Raw genomic sequence first — 27197 nt, 5'->3', positions numbered from 1 at the left:
CTGCTGAACTCACACGCGCAAAAATCGACGGATCAACTATTCGTGTGTTCTGAATACACCAACAAAAAACAAAAATTGAAGGAGCATCTGTTACAAACCCCCGGAATCGAACCGGGAACCTTCTGTGCTGCCATCAGCATGCATGTTGCAACTGTTGTTAGACAGAAATCATAACCGCTAGACCAGGCTTGCTGATTTCAGAATTGATGAGTAAGCTTAATCTGTGTCACTTATCAGCGCTTGATCAATATCGGCCGCAGCTCTGGATGCCTGTTAGTTGAAATCAGAAGCTCTCACAGACTCAAACACCGGAATAATGAGCGAAATGGAGAAGGGATATAATGATACAATTATTTGTACAGCTGAAAGCTTCTGAGAACAGTATCATCACCAAGAGTCGCCCTGGATCCTGGCACGCCATGTCCGCGGATCCGTGAGACTCGGTTTCTTCCTAATGACCGGAGCAGCAGACTGGTTCTCATCGGCCTCCCAAACCGGCTCTTCAAGAGGAACCGTCGAGCACACGCACCCACAACCTGTGGGGCACTCCATCTCCTCGGATCTATAGCTGTCCAGAAGACCCTTCAGACACGAAAGATGCGTTGTGTGGAGACAGCGGGAACAAACGTGCTGGACGCCTCGGATCTTGCAGTGGCAGATGCCGCAACTGGCCTTGCCCTTACTGGCTGGCACAGGGTAGACAGATTGATCCCGAGGAGTCACTGAATCCTCCCGGGCACCGGCGATGTTGTCAAGCTCGGCAGCTTTGATCTCCATGTCCCACCTGCGCAGCTGCTCTGCATAGTGGCCTATCCAGATCTTTGCTTTTCCAGTAAGCGCAGGAGAAAGAAGCGACTGTGGCTGCGGCCGCGTTTGAGTGTCGTGCGACGGTCCGAAAGTGTCGGTGTTCTTGAGTGTGAATGTGATTGGCCCAGCGTACCGCTTTGGCGTTTGAGGGAGACTGGTGTCTTCGATTGTCCGATCGCTGTCGTATCCATCGTCTGGGCCAAGTCTGGCACTCGAGCGGCTGTCACCGACGTGTTCAACACCCGAGGCGAACGATACAGATTTACTCCAGCTGCCACCAGGGAGGCTGGACGAAAGCTCATTGTTGGGGCTCGTGCCGAACCTCCTGGCAGGAGGAGAGGTGCCGTAGGACGAGATCTTGTCGGTAATGCTTTGGGCGTAATACTTCGCGGCCGCACCGAAACTGCTGCGGTGATGCTCAGGGCTGGCGGAACCGGATGCCGACAAGCGCGACCCTTGTCGAGATAGTTTGGGAAACGGAAAAGGCGGTGTGCTGGAGAGGGACTCGATGTAAGGCGTTGCTGGTTGCGATGCGTTCCGGGAAGATACGTGTGAACCCTGTGGCGGTTTCGCTGGCGATTGATTTACAAAGCTCCCTGTTCTTGAGTCGGCTTGCAGTACGGGCGCTGTTCGACTCAAAGCTTGTGCCTGATGAGTGGAGCCATCAGTGAAGTAGTCGGAAGCATGCAGAGACGAGCGTGCGTTGAACGACGCAGTACTCGTACGACCGAATGGCTGTGCTGAAGAGAGCAGCACGGCGGATAAACTTGCCAGCATCTGGATATCTGCACGCATTTCTGTCCATGCAAAAATCTGGCTGACCAACCAAGAAGCACCTAGTCTTGATCGGTTTCTCATTGAGCCGACGAAGGCGCTGGCTTCTTTCCTTGAGTAGTCGAGCGTTGATTGCGAGCGACTGCGCAGAGAATGATTGGCCTGTCGAGCGATGGTGGGGATATCAATGTCGATGAGCTTGACATCATGCACTGAAGATACCACTCGGGTTGAAGCTCTCCTCTTACTGTTTGCCTCTGGCGGAGTTGTCGAAATTCTTGGCAAATTTCCAATGCTGTGGACTTTGGGCGATGAGACCACGGAGTTGTCGCTGGTCTGGACAAGTACGGACAAGAGGCTCCAGATATTGGCGACATCGTCTAAGCCGATATCTCGCGCAATTTCAGCGTTCGCCATTGACGAATCTACTGCGGCCTGCTCTGAGTCGCAAGTGACCTGATAATCGTGGGCCATCTCAGGTTTGAAATGAATCAGATCATTGACATTGCGAATACTGACAATGACTGTAGGTTGGTCATGACCAGAATGCGCCAGGTTTCGCATCGGCGCCAGTCTTTCAGGCCAAGATCGATCGCTCGGGTTCGAAAGGTCGAACAGGCCAGACTTGTAGTCAGTATTATGTGAAGCGTCCTCTCGCGAGCTCACACTGTCAGTCTCCGAATCTTCATAATCATGCTCTTCAATAGCAAGGTTTCCAAAAAGAGGAAACAGCCGCGAAGCTTTCGTGGAACGCTCTTCTGGGTCATCTGGCGAGAGCCCATTCATGTTTGCTGACTTCATCCGAGGCTTTGGAGGGAAATAGGTTATCAGCCGTCCGCTCGGAGAGAAGAATGCACCGCAGGACTTTGGGAGTGGGACGTTGGCACCTCCAGGCATCATTAGCGTACCGCTCCCTTTGAGCGCATCGCCGTCGAATGTTTCTTCATCTGAATCACTATCATTCATAGCTGTGGAAGGCAATGACCCAAACGACTCAGTTTCTGGGGGAGGTAGAAGTATGTCATCGCCTAAAGCTGGGAATGTGGATGGTGACGGCCCTCGTGAGGGAATTGTTGGCGATAGGAAAGGCATAGACGACTCTTCGCCGATGGGTTTCGGAAGCTCCAAGCTAGAAGTCATTGCCTCGACAGGCGGGGCTATCGGGAGGGCCGTGGACGCGGAATGGTCTGAAGTGCTTGTTGTGGGGCGGCTGCGTGGTGAATAGCGCAGCCTTTTGTGAGCACTTTTACGTTTCTTCGAACGTTTCTCTTTGCCCGGTAGTGCGACCGACATAAGGAGCGGATACATTGTTTTTGACGGCTTCTGACTTGTCCATGGGTTGACAGAACCTGGCTGGCCTCTAGTGTTCACAGACTGGCCTTCTCCAGTCGAAGTCTGGAATGCTCCATTAAATGGAAATTCATCATCTTGCTGTGTCATGGAGCGCAAGCCAGCCACCTCGTTTGTTTTTTCGCTGAGCATAGGGCAAGTCGTGTCGCCAAGCTGGCGAACAACTTCACTAGGAATGACAATGCATTCTACTTTGCGGCGACTGATAGCCATCACGTTGATGGTATCTACTCCAAGAATCAGAGTGAGGGATTCAGCCGGGTTCGACAACTCGTACTCCCAGATCGAGCTATCGTTTCCGGTCGATCGTAGGTCTTTGAACAACCGCAGGTATCGAGCAGATTGGTCTAAAATCATGATCGCAGTTTCGCCAAAAGCAAGCAAGTAGGATGGAGGATCCACTTTGACAGACTCCGAAAGCTTCAGGTGTCTTGGAAGTAAGCCATCCAGGTCACCAAATAGTCCGTCATCGAGACTGTCGTCTGGAGCTGTGACTTCAACACCTGCAGAATCGCTACCTTCATACTCGTCGACTCGACCTCTTGCAGTCACAGCCAGGAAATTGTTGCGCGAGTGCTGCCGCCAAGAGAGAGATCGCACTGGATCGTCGAAGCGATCACTCGTCGCAACAAGCTTCATGTTCATACTTGCGTCCCAAACGCTGATACTCTGGCCGTTGCATGCAGCTAGCATCGGCGGATTTGTGCTGCACCATGACAACAAATAGCAATGTGGAGTACCGGTAAATAGCAGACACTGTGGCTGACTGAGGCGCCGCAAATGCCAGATACTGATGTGACCGTCCACGTGCCCAAGAGCCAAGATATCGGGATCGTGGCTCGCCCACGCCGAGGCGGTGATTGACCTCCCACTTCCATGGATGGTACAGATTTGTGAGTCAGCGCTGATGTCCCAAATCGTGGTCCTGCTCCCCCCTGAGATGGAAAGTAGATTCGCTCTTAAAGGGGAAAATGCCAACACAGGGCCCTTTCCAAATACATCAGGCCGCAATGAAGCACACCGTTTTTCGAAGGTACAGTCAGAGTCGAGTCTTGCCACGAGTATCGAGTGGCCTTGAGCGTAGGCGGCATATGATTGATTTGAGGCGAGTCGCGCGGTTTTAGTGGCGCCATTGGACGCGTCCAAGCGCCGGATGTCCGGTCTGCCCATCTACCATCTCATTGAATTTACTTATCTGGTCGAACCATGAGACGCGACATAGTTTTTCAAGATAGCAAATCGCAATGGCGCTTTTGTCCGATGAAGGGTACTGAGGGACTGTAGTTGCATTCTTCCTTGATGAGAGCTTGGGGCTTTGAGGCTCGCATCACGCTGCCTGACGCGGGATCCACTGGGCTGGATGCTTGGCACAACCATGCTGAGACGTCAGCCGTCTCTGGACAGCGGGACCGGAGCTTAAAGACGCAACTCTGGCAACTGAAAGCAACAGATTACAATTGCCTTGGACTTGGTTTTACAATTCCCTGTTGACATCGGAGGCACATCCTGCCGCATGCACTAGCGAAGTAGCTCCGATTGCCCGCAATGGTTCGCAAAAGCGGTTCGCGCATAGCATTGCCCCGCTAATCCCCCTCCAGTCTCAATCACTTCGACCTTACCTCTCATGCGTTCGCAGCACGCTCACGGCCGCTCTCTCGCTCTCAAACTTCGCCTCGCAAGCAAGCGAAAGACACAATGTTCCCGAGATTGAAGCACGAACCTCGCCTGAGCTCATCCTCAATCCGTTAACAGTATCCCGCAACCAAGAAGAGCGTGTCCTCATCGAACCCTCCGTAAACAGCGTGCGTGTCAGCATAAGGATAAAACAGGCAGACGAGATTGAGAATATCCTGGTTCACAAATTCACAAGGTTCTTGACCCAAAGAGCGGAGCCATTCTTCATTCTGAGGAGGAAGCCCATTGATGTAGGCTACAAGGCAGCAATCGATACGTGATACAGGCGATGGCTAACATGTGGTAGGGCTACGACATCTCTTTCCTGATCACAAACTTCCACACTGAGGAAATGCTCAAGCACAAGCTAGTCGACTTCATCATCCAGTTCATGGAGGATGTCGACAAGGAGATCTCGGAGATGAAGCTCTTCCTGAACGCGAGGGCACGTTTCGTAGCCGAGAGCTTCCTGACACCGGTAATCCTATCAATTCACGTATAAGGAGCGGGATGCTGACATGTGACAGTTTGACTGAGGCAGCTATTGATGATGAGAACCAGGACCAGTTTCAGCAAGTCCCGATACGATTGCGCAACACTGTAGCCCGCGGTCATCTGAGCAGGCCAGACAAAAGCCCAGTAAATCGCAAAAAGCTACTGTTCGTAGGAAGCTTGATATTAGTACTTCGTCAAATATTGAAGAAGCCCGGCCGTCTCCCCGATTCACATTGTAAGGTCCATCTTGCCCAATTGTCTTATGTCTGAGGTCAAGTGAAAGCTCATACAGCGTCGACTCATGCTTTCAGAGGGAGGCTGTATGCGCTCGGAGCCCTATTGCTGTACGCCCGCTCTTATGATTTGCCGGCCAGCGTAGTAGCAAAACAGTGCCGATAGCAAACCACAACGATCGACGCCAGCCGAACGACTGACGTATCTTCGTAGTTCACCAACAAGACGACGCCTACGAGTATAAAGTCCGAATGCCACTCCTTTCAAATCGTTACCCGTTGTGCATCTTGCATTGATGAATAAGCTTGTTGACGAGTGAGGTCTGAAGCGGCTTTCACACGACATAGCAACCTGACCGGAACACTCCTTCCTCCACAAGGCGCGCCTTCCTTTCGCAGACTCAGCTGCGCATTGGCCTTGTCGGGTCGCGCGCTTCGTTTACCTGGCATCTCAAAGTCAGTCGATGTCTTCTCTTCTCTTCGACTTTCTTGAGAACACGCCAACACTGTTGAGATCTCCATTTCCCTTTGGACATCTCGCCACAGCTTGGTTGCCAAGATACCACGCCAACACTGCTGAGACCTCCGTTTCCCTTCGGACGTCTCGCCGCAGGTTGGTAGCCACGAGACCACTGCCGCTGTGAAGTGATCAAGTGATCTTAACAGTGCTAACCATTCTCGCAGGCACCGGACATGGCGTCCAGCGGCGGATTGAATGAGCTGCAAGGCTTTGGCAACCACAGCCAGTGAGTCGAGTTCCACCGAACTGTGTTACTGATATACTAACCTTGTGAACTCAGAGCCGACAGCCTTCAATCCCCACTTCACGCCATCGCCGACGCGCCTATCCGCCCAGAGTCAAGCGCTTCGGACATTAGCAATTCGACTTCTCAGATCAGCGCTGCAGGCGGTGTTGCACTTCCTCCAAGCGTGATCAACGGCTCTACCGCATTCGTTCAGTACAGCGTACCGGTGGAAGACCCGTTCACGGATGGCACTGAAGTGTCAGCATCGACGCGGTATCACATTCCTCCAACACCTCGTCTTCTACCTCGTCGCCTTCATATGAACGAATCGTCCTTTGGCAGCATCGAAAATAATTCAGCAGCGCCGGTCCTTCATCCTGCACACCTCAACATTGCGCAACCGATACCAGTTCGCCCACTGCGACCGGGTTTTTCATTGGATGATCATTCATTGAATGACCTGGAACTCCCTGGGAATGGCTATACCAACGAAAGCTCTTCATACATTACTGATGGGTTTTCTCCAAGCCACCTCAATGATAGTGTTAACAGCCAGGCCAGTCAGGCCGCTGATCACATCCGGTATCCCACCGTAGGCGCTCATTCACAGAGCCGCACTCAGGGTGGCGTCGGTAATCACATGGACGCCTTACCTAATGGTGGCTTCTTCGATCACTCAAACAGTTCATTGACCACCGGTACTGGTGGCTACTTGAATGGATACGCAGAGGCAACGTTCCCCAGCCACGCAAACAACTCTCTAGGTAACCGTACCAGCTCTTACCACAATGGACAGCCAAACAGATATTCTCTCAGCAATGCAAACGGGTATCTCCAAGCCAGTGCCCGCGGCTATTCGGGTGTGTCCACAAACAGGATGACCTTCAGACACGCGTATAATTCTTTCCACCATAGCGCCGGCAGTAGCATGAACGGATACGTCAATAGAACCTCTTCCGGGCACGTCAGTAGCTCATTCGACAACAGCGCCGGCAGTGACATGAATCCATCCATCAATGGGACATCTGGCGGGCATTCAAATGGCCCTTTTCACAACAACGCAAGCGGCAACTTCAGTGGCTACGCAAGCGAGAGTGCTGGTGATTATGCTCATCGCAACACCAATGGAACATCTGGCGGGTACGCGATGGGATACACCCATAGCAACACCGGACACGCAAATAGGCCCAGCCACCAGGAACAGGCTCAGCTCCCTCCAGCAAACAACTATCAAGTTTTTACCCTTCCAAATATCGATTACCCTGGTGACGTGCTGCCTAATCCTCTTCCCAGCAACACCAGACCAGCCAACTGGGTGCCACCTCAGGCAGCTGCTACCACTCCCTTGACTTCCTTTGACGACAATGGTTCTCTCAGTTTGAGTGTGCTCACAGCACGCAAGGCCCGTGGCAACCGTCGATGGTCTAACACGACCCTTTCGACGCCGAGCCGAGGTCGCCGCAATAACTCTCGATGGAATCCGTCCAGCGTCGGGCGCTCTGGTCGCAACCGCCGCAACGATGCTCCTGCGGACAGCCAACAGCTTCAAGGCACAACTGCTATATCGACACAGAATTTGCGCGCTGTACAGTTATTGCCGCTTCCTGAGTGGTACTTTGCGCTTGAATCGGGGTCTCTCCCAACCCTGAATGAGGCATACCGGTCAATGCCTTTTTACAACCCTTTTCAGAACATTCCCAGGGAGAACCACGGCGTCATAAGGTTCGTTGGCATCCCGTTCACCACCACAAAGAATGAGGTCTTGGCCGCTGTGGGGCTTCGTACTCGAGTTGTTACGATGCCTGCAGGGACATCGTATCATGCCGTGCATATCATCATGGACCGTAGCACCGGAAGAACAGGCGACGGCTTTGTCGAAATATATGACACGGAGAATGCCGAATCACTGGTCGCTCGCATGAACGCTCACGCGCGACTGGGCCGTGGGATTCGCATCGGTCGCCGGATCGTCGAGGTCAGGCTCTCTTCTCAGGAGGAGCTCATGCAGAATCTCTTCCCTCTTGCGTACAACGTCCAGTGGACGTACAACATCCCGCAGGTGATCGAAAATCGCGCTGAGCACAGCGATGAAAAATTCATCCCTAGATTCTCGGGTTTCTGCAGCCTGGAAGAGCTCAATATGCTGATCATGTTTGTGGAAACACCGGCTCGCGTAAGCATTTCACCTTCCGGCAAATTAAAGCATTATACTGACATCTGTTTTAGTCTGCGTTCGTCGAGCGAACCCCCCATCGCCTTTACGAGTGTATCATCTCCACCTTGAACAAGTATCCTTGGTCTAAGCCAGAATACGTCGCTCTTATCACCCGCAAGAGGATGTTCGACGTTGTGGGTACCTGCTTGGCTGAATTGGCTTTCACCCTTCGCCTTGACGATGCCGCCGACACGGGTTTCGGCGCGGACATCAACATTAACCCAGCTCTTTTGCAAGAACTTGCTATCGTCGCACTTTCCTGTGTAGGTTTCACCGAGCAGCAAAAGTGGGCGTTCATTCAGATCTTGGAAAACTACGGCTACGAACATTTGGTCGTAGGCTATCGTACGAGCGCGCATCTGGGAGGCAGTAGTCCTTTCAGCGCCACATGGCCGTTGTTTGCCCTGAGTCCCCGGCCTAACGCGGACGTGAGGTTACTCGAGGTATGCTCATGCCGTCTGTCATTTACCGCCACCGTTGATGACTGACAACCTTCACAGTATTATATCGGCCTGGTCAGGAGGTACACAATAAATCAGCCGCCAGTAACTCTCGCCGATATTGCCGCAGCAACCGCAGGAGGCTGGGAACTCAACCTGGAGCCATTTGGCGACCTTTTACTCGACTACAACACCGACAAAATTTTCACTCTGAGCCTGCGCGACGCATTTGTCGCCGAATACAGAGCGATACAAAGGGTGCTTGAGGATACTTTTACTAATGAGAGGCGTCGTCTCACTCCAGGCCCATTCGAGCTTCTCGCTTGATCGACTTGTGTTTGGGCCAGAACGTGGAGGGTTCTGTTCCGAGAAGCAATGACCGTCAGGCTATTCGCATTCCTCTCGCCGATGAAGTAGATACCAGAGCTTATTGAGTGCAATCAAAGAGACCTGCCATCCTTTACACCATCCGAAACCTCACCCCACTGCTCCCCAGTGGCTCTCTCTCCCTAGAACTCGGTTCTCAACGATCGAAAGATGATGGTAGCACCATGACTTTCATTATCATCAGTGAGATGCTCATGAAACCCTAACATGCTCTCTCTCGAAGATTCGAGTCTCAATAGTCGGAAGGTGATGGTAGCACCACATCCTGGAATTTCATCTGCGAGATGCCAACTGGAGCCCCCTTCTCCCCCTACAAACATGCTTCCAAGCCCACATACTCCTTGATCCATCCCAATACCGTACGGTGCCACAAAAGACTATTTTCCGGCGCCAGCACAAAATGGTTCTCATCGGGGAATGTCAACAACTTGCTCTCCACGCCCCGCGCTTGCAGCACATTGAACGCCGCCAGGCCCTCCGAGATACAGATCCGGTAGTCTTTCGAGCTGTGGATCACGAGCTGCGGGGTTTGCCAGTGCGAAAGATGAGAGGCGGGGTCCCAGCGGTGCCAGGAGGAGCTGGAAGAGGAGGTGAAGGGGTGAGGTGGGCGGGTGAAGGGCGGGTCGTACCAGGGCGTTCCACCCAGATCGTAGAGGGGGAAGTAGAGCTCTTCCGTCGACAGCATGTTGGTGAGGCTGAAAATGCCGTCGTGGCAGACCAGGGCGCGGAACTTGCGGCCGAGGGGGTGGCCTTGGATCCCTGTTGTTATGAATCGTTAGTAGAACGGAGATCGATGGCAAGAGCTTTGCGCTTGAAGGACTCAGGGAGGATCTCACAGTTGATCATGTACCCGCCATAGCTCGCGCCGAGGGCCACCGCACGATCGACGTCGGCTCCCTGGAGATTCTCGCTGACCCAGTCGAAGACGTTCTCGAGGTCGCCGTAGGGATCACCGCCCCAGTTTCTGTTGATGGCGTCTGTGAAGGCCTGGCCGTAGCCCGTCGAGCCCGTGATGTTGGGCGCTACGACGATGAAGCCCTGCTCCGCGAACACGGCCGGGTTCCACCGCGTCGACCAGCTGTCGCCCCAGGCGCCTTGCGGGCCGCCGTGGATGAGGAAGGCGATGGGATAGCGCTTGGAGCTGTCGAAGTTGCTCGGCTTGAGGACCCATGAGTGGATCTTTTTGGTCACTTTGGGGTTGCTCGCGGGCGTCCAGATGGATGAGACCTGTTTAGTTTTCAGGCCGAATTTACTGCCTTCGCTGGAGTTGGAGTGGCTCCAAATTGTGGAGTTCGTGGTTTCGGATCCCTTGGACCTTACTTCGACGATGCCGTAGTAGGAGTTGTCGATGAGGGACGAGCCTGAGAAGAAGATTTTTCCTGCATCTTGCAGCGGGACAAACTCGCCCACGGAACCCGCTTTAGTGAGAGACAGAGGCGAGTATTGGCCCGGTGCAATCAAGTATAGCCGAGCGTGGCCCACATCCTCCGCGATGGCCAGGATTCCCTTACCATCGGCAGTCCACGAGATCGAAGAGGGACTTCTATCCCAGCCAGCTTGAGAAGCAACAACGGCAGTCTCGTTCGACGCCTGAAGATCTGCTGAGTCCAGATCGCCGACGACGAAAATCCTGTTCTGGTCGGATTCGTACCCATTTCGTCGCATGGACAGGAAAGCCACCTGGAGTTCATCGGGCGAGAAGACAGGTGAGGTAGAAGCGCCCTCAAAGCCCTCAACAGTCACTCTCTTTGGCTCTGCCTTCACGGATTCCGTCCATGAATCCACGGTCAGAAGGTAAACGTTGCATTTCGTGTTCAAAGCAGGGTTCAAGTCCGGGTCCTTCGAGACAAAGACAATGCCACTAGAGCTCAGGTCAAAATTATCGGTGCTACCAAAAGGCTTCATCGGACACTCCAGTTTCGTGCCCTTGAGAGCGTTTGTGAGGGTCGAGAGTTTTAGCTGCTTCCCATCCTCAGATTTGCTGAGCTTGCCGTACCAGAGGGCATTCTTCTCTTTGCCTTCGTACTCATCCCAATGCCTCACGTACAAGCTCGTATACAGTTTTCCACTGCTCAGCGGCTTGTCCGCTTTTTCCGGATTGAACAGCTCGCCTTTCACGTCCGATTGGGCAGAGAGGACTACGGCATATTCGCTGTCACTCAACTTTGCGACCTTCAGATTCCCAGCTGGCGCATTGACCGAAGACACTTCATAGTGGCTGTCATCCGAACCTTGTAAAAAGCTGCTCAAGCTGCCGTGATACAGATCTGTAGTGCCGGCCTTGCCACCCTGAAGCCACACGAAGCTGTCTTCGTCGAGCCAATTGATGCCTTCGGCGTCCGCGCTTAAAAGCAGTGTATTTTCATTGGTCTCCGTATCAAGAACCCGCAGTTCCGTTGTCTTCTTGTGAGTCTCGAAGCTGTATGTGCTGACGGTGAATAGAACGTGGGTTCCACTGGCGTTCGGGACCCCAGATGAACGCCGTGGAGCGCTGAGCAGCACCTCAGGACCGAAATGTGAAGCTCGGATGGTCATGACAGTTTTTGGCGATATCCTAGCTCAATGTTTGTGGTGCAATGGTTCGTCAATGAAAGGATGATAGATCTAATGTAGCCTTGTCCGTGAATAACACGCGTCGACACGCTCCCCGCACTGCAAGCGACCCCTCCGCAGAGCGGGGTCGACATACAGTAAGCACCCAAATGGTCGTGATCATACGAGAGTATCGCGACTTTTAGAGACAAAGTCCACGCCGGACGGTGAACAGCTTGAACCAATTCAATTCATGATAAGGCTCAAAAAGATGTCACTGAAGATTCCATGATGCAGCTACGACAATGATGCCGACTACAAGATGCGATCGGTGGAACGATTGAAATCAATTGTAACGCCGCCTGCAGTGGCACGTCATAACGACTCGTGGAAGTGAAAGAGGTTGTTTGCTTGGTTGGAGGCTCTTGGATGCAAATCGTTGTACAATGATATACAGTTACACATTCTTATTCCAATACATTGCGTGCCCTCGCCGCTTCGACACTGCTTTCCCAGTCTGTTCTGCCGAGATAAACGAACTCGATTAGCGCCACGAGCCCTAGTGCGATAGCAACACCCGTCCACAAGCCCCAAAGACCCCAGTTGAGACCGAACGTGGTGCCAAAGCTGATTGGCATGGCTATCACGTAATAGCAGAACAGCTGCACATAGCCGCCGAAATGCTGCTTGCCAAGGCCTCGCAGGACGCCATTGCACAACGCAGCCAGAGCATCGAAGAGCTGGAAAGCAGCACAGAGCGGTAGAACAGCAGCCGTAAGCTCGACCACAGCCTCATCCGAAGTAAACAAGTAGGGAATGTAGTCTTTCAAGGCGCTGAGCAGGACAACGTTGAAGATTCCGATGAGAAGAGCGCCATAGAAGGCGACTTTCGTCGTCAGCTTGGCTGCATCGGCGAGTGTAGCTCCAATGAGATTGGCGACGCGCGTGCTGGCTGCGATACTTAGTGGAAACGGGATCTGGAAGGTGATGTTGGTGAGAGTCGCAAGGATACTCTGGGCTGCGAGGACTTCGACACCAAAACGGGAGGCCGCGAATGTGAGGATCTCGAAGGCGAGGACTTCGGCCTCAACCATGATCACGCCTGGCAGCGCCAGCTTGACCATCGGATCCCAGTTGTGAAAGGCTTTCTTGGTGAAGCCGTTCCAGCAGTTCATTCCGTTCTTGCTGAAGAAACGGACATAGATGAAAAGGCCAAGCGGGAGCAAATTGTCGGTGATTGCCACAGCGATGGGTGCGCCGATGAATCCAAGGTTCAGCTTCCAGACCATGAACCAATTCAGGAATGCATTGAAAGGGCTCAAAATGAGTAGGACATAGAGCGAAGCCGAGAACATTCCTTGAGCCTGCACGAAGCGTTTCCCAGCCTCGAAAGCAGCATAGCCTGGTGCTCCGCATAGGACGATCTTGAGATAAAGGCCGCCAAGTTCGGCGACTGCCCGCTCGGGCACGATGGCAAGAAGAATCTTGTCTGCGAGGAGCCATATGACAGCAATCGGAATAGTCACTGCCCAGAGGAAGTAGATCATCCTCTGCATTTGCAGTCCGACCAGTTTCTTCTTCCCACTTCCGTAAGCCTGGGGACATAGAGTATCCAGGCTTGTAGCAAGTCCTTGATAGACAGCATATCCAGTGATATTGGCCGTCATCGTAGCAAGACTCACCGCTCCAAGCTCTGCCGCGCCAATATGTCCCAGTGTGAACACCGAAGCGACTGTTAACGAATATTGGAGCAGGAAGGTTGCCATAAGCGGAAATGAGTATCCAGACAGCACCTTCGCCTCACGCTGCCATGTTGTCTGGATCTTCCCATCCCTCACTGCCTCCTCCCACCGTGTTGAAATAGTCTTGGGGTCATCCTGCCCGCCATAGGGACGGCTTGTGTGCCCAAGCAACGGAGCTCTTTCAGCGGAACCTCCGTCCGCACCAACACTGGCAACTTGGTCACCCATCTTTCCCTTTCCTCCTGGAATTGGAAAGCCGAACCAACTCTTCCTTCTCTTTCCTTCGCCTTCCGCTCCCTGAGCGTGCTTTGGTGGGATCAAATTGTTATCCCGTAAGAGACTCCTCTCCTCCTCGAGAGCCTTTTTCCTGTCGTCCCTCGACAACCTCCTTCCGAGATCCATCTCTCGCATGCTCCCCATCGTCCCAAACTCCATTGGCATCATCGCTCTGTTACCAGCCGGTACGAAGCTGTTCCTTCGCTCAGGCCAATAGAGCGAGTGCTGGGATTGTCCCACCGGTGCAGAGGTTGACAGCAGACCTTCGTCATCTTCGTCTTCGCTCTCCGCCACATCACTATCCAGCTCTTCCTCTCCATCTTCAAGATCCCTCTCCAAACTCGCGCTCGCAATCGGTGCCATATCCCTCCAGCTCGACCCAAGCGAGCGGCTAAGGGCGCCGCCGCCAACCGGAACCAAGCCCGCGGCGACAGGCTTCGGGCGCGTCATTGTCCTCCACGATCTTTTTCGAAGGCCAATATGCGCGTCGAACGCGAAGAGCAGACGTGAAGAAAGTGGGGTGCGAGATGCCAGGGTAGCTCTGTAGATAAGGTGATCTGAATAGAGTTCAACGTTGGGTCTAGCCAAACCTTACCGTTCTGATGCTTTGGTGATCCGTGGGGTTCTTGCGAGCCTCGACCACCTCTCGATGTAAATCGTCCATCGCGTATCCGAAAGTTTATAAGTAATGAACGACTACGACGTGCTCTGGTAGAGTGAACGTATTGAGCTCTCCGGGTGAAAACACTGTCTCGAAAGCCGACGAATAAGGGTAGTATCATATAACTCCTTCTTTTCCCCGAGAAAAGGGATCCAGAAGTAATAATGACTTAACTACAAAGCCTCATGGACCTCAGATTCTCGGATGAACGATGGGCGCCGTCGTCTTTTCTCGACAGCCAGTATAAGAAATTGCTCCAAGATATCACATGTTGGTACGCTATGGCTCCTCCGCTTCCCCTCCATGGGACTTCCCCCCAAAGGCTGGGAACGATCTATCAATGTGCTTCGACGCTAGCAGGATGTACAGCACCAGTCGTCCCGGTCGGAAGAAGGCACGAACATCTGTGAGGAACACTGGTCGTGTAGCACAGCTAATACATGCTGCCAAGTGATTACTATGCAGTCACTCTGATGCTCACATGTTCACTCATCACGAGCTGACTACATGCCCTTTAGCGAGGAACACTGGGCCTTTTAAGAATGGTCTCCTGGCTTTTCCTCTCAATCTCTTATTATAGCCCTGAAAATGGGAGATATCTCTTCTCTTGAACCTGGATCTGCTGATTTCGTCGGCAACATGTCCAGCGGGACGAACATTCTCGCGAGGGCGAGTGTGCCAGCATTCCTCTGTCCTCCGGGTACGAAGGTCCACATTCTGAACCTGGGAACGATGCGGGTCGATGCAGGGTGGTAATTTCACCATGACTATTCCCGATGAGCAGCGAGTCGGCCCATGAAAACTCGTCTTGACATGCTTCAGGCTCCTTCGTGGTGCCAATAGCAGTAGTGCAAGCAACAGCAACCCCGAAAACCAAGGCCGCGATCTTATCATCGCAGCAGCCCTGATTGAACATCCACACATGGGACTCATCCTGTTTGAGACCGGCTGCGCGGAAGACGTTGAGATCGTAAGTATCCAGACAACTTGACTGACCTCACAAAACTGTACCAACGAAGGCGCCGTTTCAGGAATGGGGCGCACCACTCACCGACCTCTTCCCACGCACCGTCTACACGGAAGCGATGAAGCTGCCGAACGTCATCAAAGCCACCGGCAACGACATTAAAGACGTCAAAGCAATCATCATGGGCCACCTCCACCTCGACCACGCCGGCGGCCTCGAGCACTTCTTCGGCACCAACGTCCCAAGTAAGCCGCGCAACTCCCCTTCCAAACACTCAACATTCCTCTCGCTGACCTCCCCGGCCACCTCCAGTCTACGTCCACGAAGAAGAATTCAAGCACGCCGCCTGGTCCGTCGCGACCAACGCCGACTCCGGCGTCTACCTCGCCTCCTACCTCTCCCTCACAGCCCTCAACTGGCAGACCTTCAGCGCCTCGCCCTTCCACCTCTGCCAAGGCCTCACGCTGCACCACAGCCCGGGGCACACGCCGGGCCTGTGCCTGCTGCAGATCAACCTCGCGCGCGACGGGACCTTCCTCTTCACGACGGACCAGTACCACGTGCGCGAGAACTACGAGGACGCGAAGCCGCAGGGCTGGCTGGCGAGGGATCACAATGCGTGGGTGCACAGTCATCAGATGGTGAGGAACCTTGTGGAGCTGTTTGGGGCGAGGCTGGTGTTTGGGCATGATATGGAGACCGTGAGGGCGTTGACGGCGGAGAAGGGGATTTTGGAATGAAGGATCGTTGCCGTCTTGCGATCGGCTGTCTTGCGATCGAGTTGGGATTCCCACTACGAGTGCAAGGTACGATCGGAGACGCGTGAGAGATTCTGCGGTACGATGGCCCTTGACTGGGCACTTCCGGCATCTCTATAGTTCTAGCAGCTTGGAATGGGACTATGTGAGTGAGACGTGTGGTTGTTCCTCTCAGTGGGAGCAATCGATCTCAGTACTCTGTGTGGTAGTCGCAGCAGGAAGTGCATTGTTACACGTGAGGAATAGAATTGTTTAAGCTTATTAGGTTGAAGGAAGCATTTGACCTTGCAAGTACATATGCAATGACAGCTGCTCGAAATGCAAATCCATGCGTGGGACGTGAGGCTGTCTCTCACTGAATCCAGCCAATCTTAAATGGTAACAGCTCAAATCTTTGAGGCTAAGGCTTGGGGAAGCTTCCCTCAAGGGCGGCACTCGATCCCAATAGGTGATAAGCGATGATATCAGCTTCAATGGGGTTGTGAAGGGCAAGGAGGGTGACGAGGGGGATGGATAGTGATATGGGCGGGGAGTAGGAGAGTTGAGAGGGTGGTAGTGTTTGATGTGCGACGTAAGTAATGATAACAAAATTCTTTCTATATTTCCCAACCGCTCGCTCGATCACAGCATTGTAATTGTGAAGTGAAAGCAAGCGCACCCACCAATATATCCGAGAAGCCGCCACATATCCTGGCGGCGTGATGCGATAAACGATGCGACCCATCCCCGAAGAACGCCCAAACCCTCCGCGCCCCAATGCAAAAAAAAATCAAACATGTACAACGCCTCAAAGCTCCCCCCTACTCGGGAACTTAAACTCCCAAGTCCTCTCCGGCACCGGCCTGCCGATCCACTGCGCGTACAGCCTCCAGGCCTCCGCCAGCAGAATCTCGCCCGCGCGCTTCGGGAAAATCGCGTACGACCGCAGCACGTACTTGATCGCGCGCCAGACGAGCGAGATTTCCTGCCGGAAAGCCTCGGCGATTGTGGGCTGTTTGCGGGGCGTTTTGTCGGCTTTTGTGGCGAAGGCGTCGCTGTCGAGGTCGTCGAAGTCGTCGAGCTCGTCGGCGTCGTCTATTGGGGCGGGGGGTTGGAGGTTGGGTGAGGGCTGGGAGGCTTTCTTGTTGTTAGGTGGGGGGAGGCCGCTGGCTTCGGCGGCGACGGATTCGCGGAAGAACTCGAGCGCCTTGAGGGCGCTGCTGATCTTGTCGAGGGTGTTGATGAGCGCGACGAGCTCGGTGCGGCGGAGCAGCGGCTTCTCGTCGCCCTCGTGGCCGTTGCCGAACTCGAACAGCACCTTCAGCGCCGTCCCAAACCCGTTCGTCTGCAGCTTGCCCCATAGGCGGCACTTGTCGCAGCCGACGCAGTCCATGATGCGGCTGACGTTGCGGAACCGGTTGCGGAAGTCCTCCTTCAGCTCGATGCCGCCGAGTGTGTTGTCCGTGAACATGACGCTCTCGTCGAAGATTTTGGGGCCCTCGGGCACGACGTCCGCGAGCGTGGTGATCATGCGCTTCGTCAGCGCGTCTTGCTCCGGGTCGCCCGTGCAGAAGGTGTAGTCCTGGACGTAGTCGCGCAGCTTGCCGACAGCGCGGAGAACGAATGCGTAGTTGAAGTAGAGATTCGAGATCCTCTCTGGGTAGTTGTGCAGGCGTTCTTTGTAACATTCCAGGTTCGGGCCCCACTTGCCGGTCGATTGGTTGAGGTAGTCATAGCAGAGATGTGTCGAGATCGACGCGTGCATGCCAGAGATGACGCGGTAGAACACCCTCTTCTCCAAACACTCGTCCTCAAAGTCCAGGCTCTCCAGCGGCGCACCGGACAGCTGCGCCTGCTCCCTCCCATGCGCCTTCATGACCTGCCTGAAATCCTGCGCCGCGAGCGCCTGGTTCTGAGAAAGAGACTGGAAAGGCGACAACCCAGGCGAGCTGACGCTCTGCGGCTCCGTGGGTTTCGAGAAACAGTTCTCCCTGTAAATCGTCTCCCAGATCTTGTGCGCGCCCTCGCCCGAGTAGCCCGTGAACCGCTCTGGATTATTCACCAAGCTCACATAGTCCCCCTTCGCGCTCGCGCTCTCGTCCTCCGGCACGCAGTAATCCCTCTCGTCGCACTCATCATCATACTCCACCACGCAGCTCTCCCCCACCGCATCGCCCAACTCCCCCTGCAGCGGCCTCTTGAGCTCCACCTGCTGCTTGCGCGGCGGATGGTGCGCCTTGGGCCCCTCCAGCCGACTCAGCTCCTCCGCCTTCCATATGTCCGGGATGTCCTCCTCTTTCTCCAGCGTCGTGACGGCGCACGCGATGTTGCCGCAGAGGCCCTCGTCGTCGCCGAAGAAGGGGCAGTTCTTGTTGTAGAGGTTCAGGCGGTAGTAGGAGAAGAAGTCGGTGTTCTTGGCCAGGTTGCGCACGTAAGGGTGCACGCGGCTGTTGAGCGTGTCGAGGTCGCCGTAGGAGGCGCAGGCATCGGAGACTTTGGCTTGGGGTTCGAACTGGGAGGGGAGTTAGCGGTTGTTAGAAGGGGAAGGGCCTGGAGGGTGTGCTTACGGCGCAAGTGTCTGGTCTAGGATTTGAGGATGTCGAAGAAGGGTTCTGGGCGGCGCATTCGCCGGTAAAGAGTGCGAAGACCGCGAGGTAGAAGGCCCGGGTGGTGGCGGACTTCATGACAGCCGACTTTCCCAAGGTCGATGTCAGGGCGATTGACAGTCCTGGTCGACCGTGTGATGATGCAATTGCAGCCCTGGGAAGAAGTAGAGCTCTTGATAAGCCTATTCACCACTATTCGCAGACGGCAGAGGTATCCGCAAAGGGCAGCGAAAGAGACAAAGAAAGGCCGGCTTTGCGATGCGACAGTGGTATGGGAATTTATGATGAAAGATGAAAGATGAAAGAGACAGGGTATATGTACAAGCGTGAGGACGGGAGTGGTGAAGACTAGCAGAAGTGTAATCGAGTGAGAGAGAGAGAGACTGTTGTCAAGTCATACTAATCGTGGTAAGAGAGCGGCCGGCGCATGGGGTTATTAATCGCGAGCGAGCGATGCAATACCTGTCATTAAGGCGCGGCCGCAGGGTCAAAGGCTAAGGCACCATCGACGTGTTCGCCCACAGCCGGCCGGCGCCCCCCGGCCCAAAGCGAGAGGCCACCACGCCCCGGCCCGTCGCCGCCGCCGCACCAGCGCGGAGGCTTCACCGAGCGCCCGCCGTACTTTCTTTCGCTGCGACGGAATCTCTGGCGAAGTTCTCTTTCCCACTCGATATTCCACGGAAGAAATATAAATCCTAACGCGCACGACGCGTCGCCGGGCGTCTTCAGAAAGCAGCGCCCGGCTTTCCTGCCAAATGGTACGTTTCACATTCCTTTCCCTTCCGGATCCGGCTACGCACGAGAGAAAACGAAAGTGTACAAGGATGAGATCCAAATCACCGTACAGCCTTAGGAAGAGCCGTATGAAATTCGCGACGCATCGACAAATGCTTGTCGTAATGTTTATATATGGGATTACTGAAAATACACACCACTTCTTCTCTCTGCCGCTCTGGTTGGCTCGGAAAGATTGTATTAGCATTCGCTAACGGACAGAACTAGCAGAAATACATTGTCGCGAAATCACGACAGCAGGAATCATAACGCGCCGTAATTTGATGAATACAACGTATCTTTCAGAACTCATTATTTACATTCTTTTATCTACATAATCTTCATGGACATCACGCAATCGCCGCCGCCGCTCTCGTAGGCCATAGACTTACTCAAGACCAAAGCAGTTGGCGTAGTAAGTCACCGTGGACGCCCAGTCGGCGAAGATCTTAGTGACACCGACCTTCTGCGCAATAGCATCAATGACCTTGAACTCGTCGCCGTCCCTGCTGATCAGGTCCGAGATGCTAGAGTAGTAGTATCCGCCGCCAGCGATGGAGAGCGGGCCAGAGCGCTCGAAAGACCAGGTGATGAGCTCGAGGCCGGCCTCCTTCGCGGTAGTAGCGTAAGTGGACGGGACGATCTCGCCAGTCGCGTTGTCGGCAGTGACGAGCTGGTAGATGGAGGGGGCCATGATTTTGACACCGCGCTCGGCGAGACCAGGGAGCGAGGCGACGGCCTCCGCGTAGCCGTCCTCGGACAGGTCGGCGCGCTCGTCGAGGTAGACGGCCTGCTCGCCGTAGGCGGGCGTGTTGTCGACCCAGTAGAAGATGTCTTCGTCGAGGAAGGACTGCAGCCAGACGCGCTTGGGGTCGATCTCGTACTCGTCGAAGGTGTCGGCGATCTGCTGGATGAAGTCCTGCTGCGTGTAGTTGCCCTCGAACTCGCTGGAGGTGAAGGGCATGTCGATCTCGGGCGTCTTGGCCTCGGCAGTGAAGTTGAGGCCGTAGGCGTCGACCTGCTCGATTTGCTCTTTCAGGGACATCGGCTCCGCGCAGCTGTAGGAGTACATGTTGGTGCGCCAGTCGGGGGTGGTGCCAATGCGGCCGAAGTAGGGGCTGGAAGCGTTGATGGAGACGGCGTTGAAGGTGGTGGCCTCCATTTCCGCGCACAGGCTCTTGTACTCTTCCAAGGTGATATCGCTGGTGCAGCACTTGGCGCTGGCCTCGGTGCCATTCTCAGGGTTGGCGGGCGTGAACGGCTCGGTGCACTTTGCGGCAAGCTCGGGCTTGGTCAGGATGTTGGTGGTGTAATGCAAGTCGCAGTTGGAGTGACGACAGACGAGCTCCCTGTCAGAGGTGAAGGAGACATCGCACTCAATGATACCTATCAATGGTCAGAAACTGCTCTAGCCCTAAAATTACCCATTGAGCCTTACCAGCTCCCATGCGTGCAGCCGCATCGTAACCCTGCCTGCTGTGCTCGGGGAACTCCAATGGAGCGCCTCTGTGAGAGACGGAGAAGCTGGAGGTGGACTTGGGCTCGTTCTTGCAAGAGTCCAGCTTCTCCTTCAGAGGGCTATCCTCCATGTCATCGACAAGGTAGTACGGGCGAGGGCCCAGCTGGACCAAAAGGCCATTGTCCTTGGGCGGGCCACCATGGTGGTTCCACGGCTTGGGTCCCTTCTTGTTGCCCGGGTTCTTGCCGTAAGTGGGAGCGGCGACGGCGAGCTCAACAGCAGCGCTGAGAGCGAGGACCGTGGTGAAGGCAACCATGTTTCCTGACTGGACGAGCCGAGATTGACAGAGACGAGCGTGAACACGGTTGGACTGGACGTGGGAAGACAACAGGGACGCAAACAACTACGGCCGGGCACGACGGGCTTCTTGTAAGCTCCCAATCGGCAGGGCGTGCCGTCGATTGACTTCTGTGCTGAACATGCGTTCCTGCAGCCCTTCCATAGCGCGGGAACGGTAGCAGCGCGCGTGGTGTTATCGCAGAAGGTGTATGGACGGCGCCGGAGTCTATCGAGCTGGGACCTGCAGCGATGACGCTGCCGAGGCAGAAATGAAGGGTGGAGCCAGCGGACGGTTGCAGGGAATCCGCGGGCAGAGGCCAACGGCGTGCAACCTTGAGCTCTTCCATGCCGTCCACGCCGTCCTTCCTCGCTTCGCCGGTGCGAGTGCAGCGGAGAGAGTCCGCCTAGCGCGGCTTTGCCTGAGAAACTCGCCCGCCACGTGCTGCAACAACAGGAAGTGATGTGCCTTCGAGGCTCGTCAACGCCGCCATGCTTCAACGGACCAGCCATTGCCAAGCTCCGCCCGCGATTGGATATACCGTAGCCATGAAGCCCTTCCAATACGCCCAGAGAAGCAAAGAAACACCTCTGATATGCTGACCTGGAGCATTCTCTGTGCACCGGCTTGACCAGACCACACCCCACCCTGACCGCCCCACGGCGGAGCAGAGTCGCATCTGAAGCTCCCATGGAAATCATCGTGTCTTCCTGGCGATCATCACGCAGCTGCGGTTAGATTGTGCTCGGAACAAGCTCAGCAGGCTGCTTGGCGTTGGTTCTCGCATAGCAGGTATTGTGCTGTATGTGTTCTGCACATGCGTTCTTGTCTGCATGCATGGGCGTGGGAACAGATGCAGCCTGCCGCCGACAAACATCAAGCGGTCAGCAATGGCGATCTCACCTCTCCCGTGTCGCATGACGTGTGCTACAGTGCTACTGCAGGGCATGCGCCTCGTTTCACCACCACAAGGCACAAGCCCACAAGCTTCGTAGACTGGCCTGAGGCTCAGCAGAGTGAAGCCTGGTACAGGTGGTGTTTGTCAATGCTGTAAGCTTACCGTGACAGCTCTTCAGAGCTTCAGCTACGATACTGTGTCCTTCACCCTCACCATCAAAATTGTTGTAGCACAACATCTCATCAATCATTACGAAACCACTGCTATCACGATCGCCACAGCAATAATCTCACCGCAGCTGGCCTGCAGATAACAAGCCACACCTGTAAGCATCCGTCATGTCGTTCCTGTTCGACAAGGCCAAGCAGGCTCTCCAGGATGTCGAGAAAACCGTCAGGGAGAATGTAGGAGGCAGCGAGGGCGTGCTGCCCGCCAACGTCCACGCCCACACTCACAACACACCGGAATGCTCAGACCGCGACAAGCATCATATGCACCGCTTCCAGTCTTTCGCGCCGCAGCGAGAGGGCAATGAATCTAAGTGGTACGTCGACGGCTGCTCCTACATGTGGGCCGTCAGCGTCGCACTGGAACACGCGAGGGACAGCATCTGGATCCTCGACTGGTGGCTCAGCCCGGAGCTCTACTTGCGTAGACCGCCGGCGAAGCACGAGCAATACAGACTCGATCGACTTCTGTTTGCCGCCGCAGAGCGTGGCGTCAAAGTCAACATCATCGTCTACAAAGAGGTCACGCAGGCTTTGACGCTGTCCAGCAGCCACACCAAACACTGGCTCGAGGACAATGACAAGACCGGCAACATCAGGGTCTTCAGGCACCCGGACCACCTGCCGGACAAGCAGACTCTGGCTTCGTCGTTTCTGTCGAGCATTAAGCAGGCCGGCATGAGTCCGGCGAAGCTGAGCCAGCTACCGGGAGATGCTTTGAAGGGAATCTACGGCGTCACTGACGGCAATGTCCTCTACTGGGCCCACCATGAGAAGCTCTGCCTTGTCGACGGACACATCGCTTTCATGGGCGGGCTCGATTTATGCTACGGAAGATGGGATACTCACCAGCATAGCATCGCTGACGCACACCCTGGAGACCTCGACCAGATCATCTTCCCTGGCCAAGACTACAACAACGCCCGCATCATGGACTTCCAAGATGTGCAGCATTGGCAAAACAACAAGCTAGATCGCAAGTACAACAGCCGCATGGGCTGGTCCGACGTCAGCCTTTCCCTGAAAGGCCCCATCGTCGAGGACTTGAAAGACCACTTCGCCCAGCGCTGGAACTTCATCTACTATGAGAAGTACGCCGTCCGCAAGGTCGAAGGCGTGCACCCTCTCCCTTACAGGCCGAGTCGCGCCGGCATCATCGGCCACCCTTACCAACAGGCTGAGCCTGGCGCCGAGCCGGAAGGCGAGGGCCAGTATCAGCATTTCAGAGACCGCATGCACTCGCACTTCCAACGTGGCCAAGAGATCCTGCGGGACAGCCGCGACCGCATGCGCGAAGGCCTCCAGGGCGCCGAAACAAGCTACCCGTCAGGACCGCTTGGAGGCATGAAATGTCAAATCGTTCGCTCCTGCACGCAATGGTCTCACGGCGTGCCGCTCGAGCACAGCATCGCAGACGCCTACATCGACGTGATCAAGCGCTCGGAGCACTTCGTCTACATGGAGAACCAGTTCTTCATCACCGCGACCGACGAGCGCCAGAAACCCATCCGCAACCGCATCGGCGCCGCCATCGTCGAGCGCATCCTGCGCGCCGCCCGTAACGGCGAGGCCTGGCACATGATCATCAACATCCCCGCCGTACCCGGGTTCGCGGGCGATCTGAAGTCCGACGATGCGCTCAGCACCCGTGCTATCATGGAGTTCCAGTACAACAGCATCAACCGCGGCGGCTACTCGATCTACCAGCAGGTGGCGAAAGCCGGCGTCGACCCCATGCAGTACCTACGCTTCTACAACCTGCGCAACTACGACCGCATCAACACCTCCTCCGCGATGGCGCGCGTCGAGCAAGAAGCCGGCGTCGCCTACGACGACGCCCGCCGCGCCCACGACGTCCGCTTCGGTCAAACAGTCGACAGCACCGAATACGGCGCCGAGTACCAAAACCAGCCCGCCGACAGCAACTACCAGCGCTACCAGCAGGCCGCCCAGCACGTCCGCGAATCCAGCAGCCAGCCCCTCGGCTGGGACTCCGTCGCAGCCTGCTACATGCTCGACGGGCCCTCCATCCTCTCCGCCCCCTGGGAAGACGGCGACACCAACGAGCTCGACGCCTTCGTCTCGGAGGAACTCTACATCCACAGCAAGCTGCTCATCGCCGACGACCGCACCGTCATCTGCGGCTCCGCCAACCTCAACGACCGCTCGCAGCTCGGCGAGCACGACAGCGAAATCGCCGTGCTGATCGAAGACCCGCAGGAGGTCGAAACGACCATGGCCGGCGCGCCCTGGCGCGCCGCGCGCTTCGCCGCCCAGCTGCGCCGCTTCATCTTCCGCAAGCACCTGGGCCTCCTGCGGCCGCAGGACTGCGAGCGCGAGGACGCCAACCGCCTGCCGGTCGGGCAGGGCGGGCCGAACGAGTACGACTGGGGCTCGCGCGAGGACGTCGCGGTCGCGGACCCGCTGAGCGAGTCGTTCGATAGCTTGTGGAAGCAGACTGCATATACTAACACGGCGGCTTTCGCGAAGGTGTTTCACCCCGTGCCGAGCGACGCGGTGCGGAACTGGAGGGACTACGGGGACTACTACGAGCGGTTTTTCAAGGACGAGGAGGCGGGGAAGGAGGGGAAGGACGTCGGGCGGCCGAGCACGTGGAAGCGCGGGCATGTGGTTGCGGCGGAGTTTGATGCGGACCCGAAGGTGGCGGTGCGGCAGGTGAAGGAGGAGCTGGCGAAGGTGAGGGGCACGCTGGTGGAGATGCCGTTGTTGTTTTTGAAGGAAGAGGATATTGCGAAGGAGGGGCTGGGGCTTAACAAGTTCACCGAGGATGTGTATACTTGAGTGGGATGGTGGGGTCGGTTAGGCTGGAGTTGGATGATGGCTGGTGGAAGTGAGTTGGAGCTGGGGGAGCTTTGGATTTATCGACAGGATAGCAGTCTGTCTTTATGGTGTCAGACCTGAAATGGGGTATCAGCTTGAATCAGATCGGAGAGTAAACCGCTCATCTGCAAGTCTGCGGCATGCGCATTTCTGAAACGATGAGGGGGACCAAGATTTCTTCGTAATGTGAAGGCAAAGGTAGCATTCTCTGCTGATGATTCATTCGTCTTGAGATGCTTGTATCCCATCTCGGCACATGTCGCATTCGTTTTGACGCGACTGACTGACATGTCAGTCCCATACCGAGGCTAGATATGCCACAGACTTCCGGATGCGTGGAGTGTGCAGAAGTATGATGTAGCGTATGGATTGATGACCGAAAAAACATGTGTCTACAAGCTAGACGCGCTGCAATGACGATATCTCTCACAGGGTCACTTGATGGCATATCAGGTTGCCTGCCTTGAGTGACTATGCATAGGTCGGCCTGGCAATTTTGCTGCATGTCGCCGCAACGATGTTGTTGGGTAAGGCGAACAAAACAGTGCGCCGTAGCGATCAACCAGATTCGATCGTTTTGTAGGCATGGTCTTCCGACCGCATTCGCACAGCGCTCCGACACAATAGTTCTGACAACACACCGGAACACAGCAATTCTTTCTCCAAGCAGCCACAGCTTCATTCGGGCTTTTCTATGGCATGGCGATTCTCCGAAGCACGGTGGCTTTTCGCACGGACGGCACGCAGGTCGTTCTAAATGTGTTTTTGAGACATTGATTCATCCGCGTTTCGACTGAACTCCATCCATTTGCATAGCCGCTTATTGCAGCCGGTTGTCTCTAAGCGCCGAAAGGAAGAAATGCATCGCAAGTGAAAGCCGACCGCTTAGCGGGAAGTGGGCTTGGGCTTGCTGGCGGCACCCTTCGCACCCTGCTTACCAACGACACTGTGAGAGATGTTAGTATTTCGACGGTGATCGGTGTGTCGCATAGATCGTGTTGGTGACGTACCGGCCGGTGGTCTGGCCAGCGGCGCTCTTTGCGGCAGACTTGGCCTTCTCAGCCTTCTTAGCGCTCTGGGCGGCAGTGCGCTTCTCCTTGCCCTCCTTGATGGCGGCCTGGCGGGCAGCCGAGCGGGCCTCAGGGCGCTGAGCGCGGCGCTCCTTGATGACGTCGAGGGAAGCACCAACGATGGCACGCTGGGACTTGACCTGGCGACGGCGGCGGGACTTGGCGGCCTCCTGTGGTGGTTGTGAGTATGGTGTCCTAGCGATGTCGACCGACGGCAGTATTCGTGGGATCGTACCTCAGAGATACCCTTTCTCCTCTGGCGACGGCAGAGAACGGTCCACGCGATCTTGCGGGGGTTCTTGCGCTGAAGGAAGAGAGACTCAGACTTGCCGTTCTGGAAACGGAAGATCTTGCTGTCCGAGCGGACGAAGATTTTGCCCTGTAGAAGAGGTATGTCAGCACGAGTGCTGATCATAAATCGCGCCCCATGTCCCGATCCAATCTCGAATTTTGCGATCAAGCGTTTCCCACATCGCCATCTCGTCCCGTCTCTTAAGGCAATAGCGACAACATGTCGTGTCACTATCCCAGACCATCCTGACCATGCAATCCCTCATCGAGCTCCAACCCATGCCTCGCAGACTCCACCTCCGCTCCGTCTGCGCCTCCGAGATTGTGAGAAAGGACGACGATAATCGCATACCTTGCCGGGGTAGATCTTGCGGCCGGAGAAGGTGTCGTCGTAGGTCCTCATGGTGCCGGTGTGTCGTTAGTGGTCCGGTCAATGAGGTCGTGCGGCTTCGGTGCCTGTGGTCGTCGTCGCGGATTCGTCGTGGTGAAGTTCCTCCCAGCGTCGAAGTGCGGCTTCGCCTTGAGGCTTGGCGGGCTGCCTCTCCATTTCGACTTGCTGTGCGCGGGAACAGCCGCACGCTCCCGCAGCTACCGACTTGGCGTTTGTCAGACTGCGAGGAACGCTTTGCGGCAACTTGAGCCAACGGCCTGCATTGAT

At 55.4% G+C, this 27197-nt stretch overlaps 9 protein-coding genes across 9 annotated transcripts; 3 read left to right on the top strand and 6 right to left on the bottom strand.

The window, feature by feature from the left end:
- Nucleotides 1-387: 387 nt before the first annotated feature.
- Nucleotides 388-4101, bottom strand: WHR41_01111 (uncharacterized protein; the record flags this gene model as incomplete). The annotated part of the gene is made up of 1 exon (XM_069369717.1): nucleotides 388-4101. The coding sequence occupies one exon, from the start codon at nucleotides 4099-4101 to the stop codon at nucleotides 388-390; it is 3714 nt and encodes a 1237-aa protein (XP_069233262.1).
- Nucleotides 4102-4356: 255 nt separating this feature from the next.
- Arpc4 (Actin-related protein 2/3 complex subunit 4) lies at nucleotides 4357-5327 on the top strand. The gene is made up of 4 exons (XM_069369716.1): nucleotides 4357-4479; nucleotides 4530-4856; nucleotides 4913-5083; nucleotides 5133-5327. Exons 1-4 carry the CDS (start codon nucleotides 4477-4479, stop codon nucleotides 5139-5141), a joined length of 510 nt encoding a protein of 169 aa, XP_069233263.1. The 5' UTR covers nucleotides 4357-4476; the 3' UTR covers nucleotides 5142-5327.
- Nucleotides 5328-8928: 3601 nt separating this feature from the next.
- On the bottom strand, nucleotides 8929-11717 carry WHR41_01109 (uncharacterized protein). Its single transcript, XM_069369715.1, has 2 exons — nucleotides 9958-11717; nucleotides 8929-9880 (listed from the first exon to the last, which is right to left on the bottom strand). The coding sequence occupies exons 1-2, from the start codon at nucleotides 11654-11656 to the stop codon at nucleotides 9432-9434; spliced, it is 2148 nt and encodes a 715-aa protein (XP_069233024.1). The 5' UTR covers nucleotides 11657-11717; the 3' UTR covers nucleotides 8929-9431.
- Nucleotides 11718-12120: 403 nt separating this feature from the next.
- WHR41_01108 (uncharacterized protein) lies at nucleotides 12121-14121 on the bottom strand (the record flags this gene model as incomplete). The annotated part of the gene is made up of 1 exon (XM_069369714.1): nucleotides 12121-14121. One exon carries the CDS (start codon nucleotides 14119-14121, stop codon nucleotides 12121-12123), a length of 2001 nt encoding a protein of 666 aa, XP_069233023.1.
- An 850-nt stretch (nucleotides 14122-14971) lies between these two features.
- Nucleotides 14972-16200, top strand: WHR41_01107 (uncharacterized protein; the record flags this gene model as incomplete). Its single annotated transcript, XM_069369713.1, has 4 exons — nucleotides 14972-15084; nucleotides 15155-15302; nucleotides 15364-15544; nucleotides 15612-16200. The coding sequence occupies 4 exons, from the start codon at nucleotides 14972-14974 to the stop codon at nucleotides 16037-16039; spliced, it is 870 nt and encodes a 289-aa protein (XP_069233022.1). The 3' UTR covers nucleotides 16040-16200.
- Nucleotides 16201-16802: 602 nt separating this feature from the next.
- WHR41_01106 (uncharacterized protein) lies at nucleotides 16803-19051 on the bottom strand. Its single transcript, XM_069369712.1, has 2 exons — nucleotides 18604-19051; nucleotides 16803-18548 (listed from the first exon to the last, which is right to left on the bottom strand). Exons 1-2 carry the CDS (start codon nucleotides 18718-18720, stop codon nucleotides 16845-16847), a joined length of 1821 nt encoding a protein of 606 aa, XP_069233021.1. The 5' UTR covers nucleotides 18721-19051; the 3' UTR covers nucleotides 16803-16844.
- Nucleotides 19052-19688: 637 nt separating this feature from the next.
- Nucleotides 19689-21425, bottom strand: WHR41_01105 (uncharacterized protein). The gene is made up of 2 exons (XM_069369711.1): nucleotides 20855-21425; nucleotides 19689-20802 (listed from the first exon to the last, which is right to left on the bottom strand). The coding sequence occupies exons 1-2, from the start codon at nucleotides 21189-21191 to the stop codon at nucleotides 19805-19807; spliced, it is 1335 nt and encodes a 444-aa protein (XP_069233020.1). The 5' UTR covers nucleotides 21192-21425; the 3' UTR covers nucleotides 19689-19804.
- A 1023-nt stretch (nucleotides 21426-22448) lies between these two features.
- WHR41_01104 (uncharacterized protein) lies at nucleotides 22449-25139 on the top strand (the record flags this gene model as incomplete). The annotated part of the gene is made up of 1 exon (XM_069369710.1): nucleotides 22449-25139. One exon carries the CDS (start codon nucleotides 22449-22451, stop codon nucleotides 25137-25139), a length of 2691 nt encoding a protein of 896 aa, XP_069233019.1.
- Nucleotides 25140-25164: 25 nt separating this feature from the next.
- Nucleotides 25165-27042, bottom strand: rpl-24 (60S ribosomal protein eL24). The gene is made up of 4 exons (XM_069369709.1): nucleotides 26892-27042; nucleotides 26484-26627; nucleotides 26189-26418; nucleotides 25165-26124 (listed from the first exon to the last, which is right to left on the bottom strand). Exons 1-4 carry the CDS (start codon nucleotides 26940-26942, stop codon nucleotides 26064-26066), a joined length of 486 nt encoding a protein of 161 aa, XP_069233018.1. The 5' UTR covers nucleotides 26943-27042; the 3' UTR covers nucleotides 25165-26063.
- Between the last annotated feature and the right edge of the window lie 155 nt (nucleotides 27043-27197).

The sequence above is a fragment of the Cladosporium halotolerans genome, assembly GCF_011745625.1.
Source record: "Cladosporium halotolerans strain TM138-S3 chromosome Unknown Sca3, whole genome shotgun sequence".
Taxonomy (NCBI): domain Eukaryota; kingdom Fungi; phylum Ascomycota; class Dothideomycetes; order Cladosporiales; family Cladosporiaceae; genus Cladosporium; species Cladosporium halotolerans.
Note: the sequence above shows the minus strand (reverse complement) of the source record. Positions and strands in the feature narration are given on the sequence as shown.

Coding starts and splice junctions, on each gene's coding strand:
- Arpc4 (XM_069369716.1), top strand. Junction 4,857..4,912: donor TGAGGAGGAAGCCCATTGAT/GTAGGCTACAAG, acceptor AACATGTGGTAG/GGCTACGACATCTCTTTCCT.
- WHR41_01109 (XM_069369715.1), bottom strand. CDS start 11,656: ATGACCATCCGAGCTTCACATTTCGGTCCTGAGGTGCTGCTCAGCGCT. Junction 9,881..9,957: donor TGGCGGGTACATGATCAACT/GTGAGATCCTCC, acceptor TCATAACAACAG/GGATCCAAGGCCACCCCCTC.
- WHR41_01106 (XM_069369712.1), bottom strand. CDS start 18,720: ATGAAGTCCGCCACCACCCGGGCCTTCTACCTCGCGGTCTTCGCACTC. Junction 18,549..18,603: donor CTAGACCAGACACTTGCGCC/GTAAGCACACCC, acceptor CTCCCCTCCCAG/TTCGAACCCCAAGCCAAAGT.
- WHR41_01105 (XM_069369711.1), bottom strand. CDS start 21,191: ATGGTTGCCTTCACCACGGTCCTCGCTCTCAGCGCTGCTGTTGAGCTC. Junction 20,803..20,854: donor GGCTGCACGCATGGGAGCTG/GTAAGGCTCAAT, acceptor GACCATTGATAG/GTATCATTGAGTGCGATGTC.
- rpl-24 (XM_069369709.1), bottom strand. CDS start 26,942: ATGAGGACCTACGACGACACCTTCTCCGGCCGCAAGATCTACCCCGGC. Junction 26,419..26,483: donor GGAGAAAGGGTATCTCTGAG/GTACGATCCCAC, acceptor CAACCACCACAG/GAGGCCGCCAAGTCCCGCCG. Junction 26,125..26,188: donor GCTGGCCAGACCACCGGCCG/GTACGTCACCAA, acceptor CATCTCTCACAG/TGTCGTTGGTAAGCAGGGTG.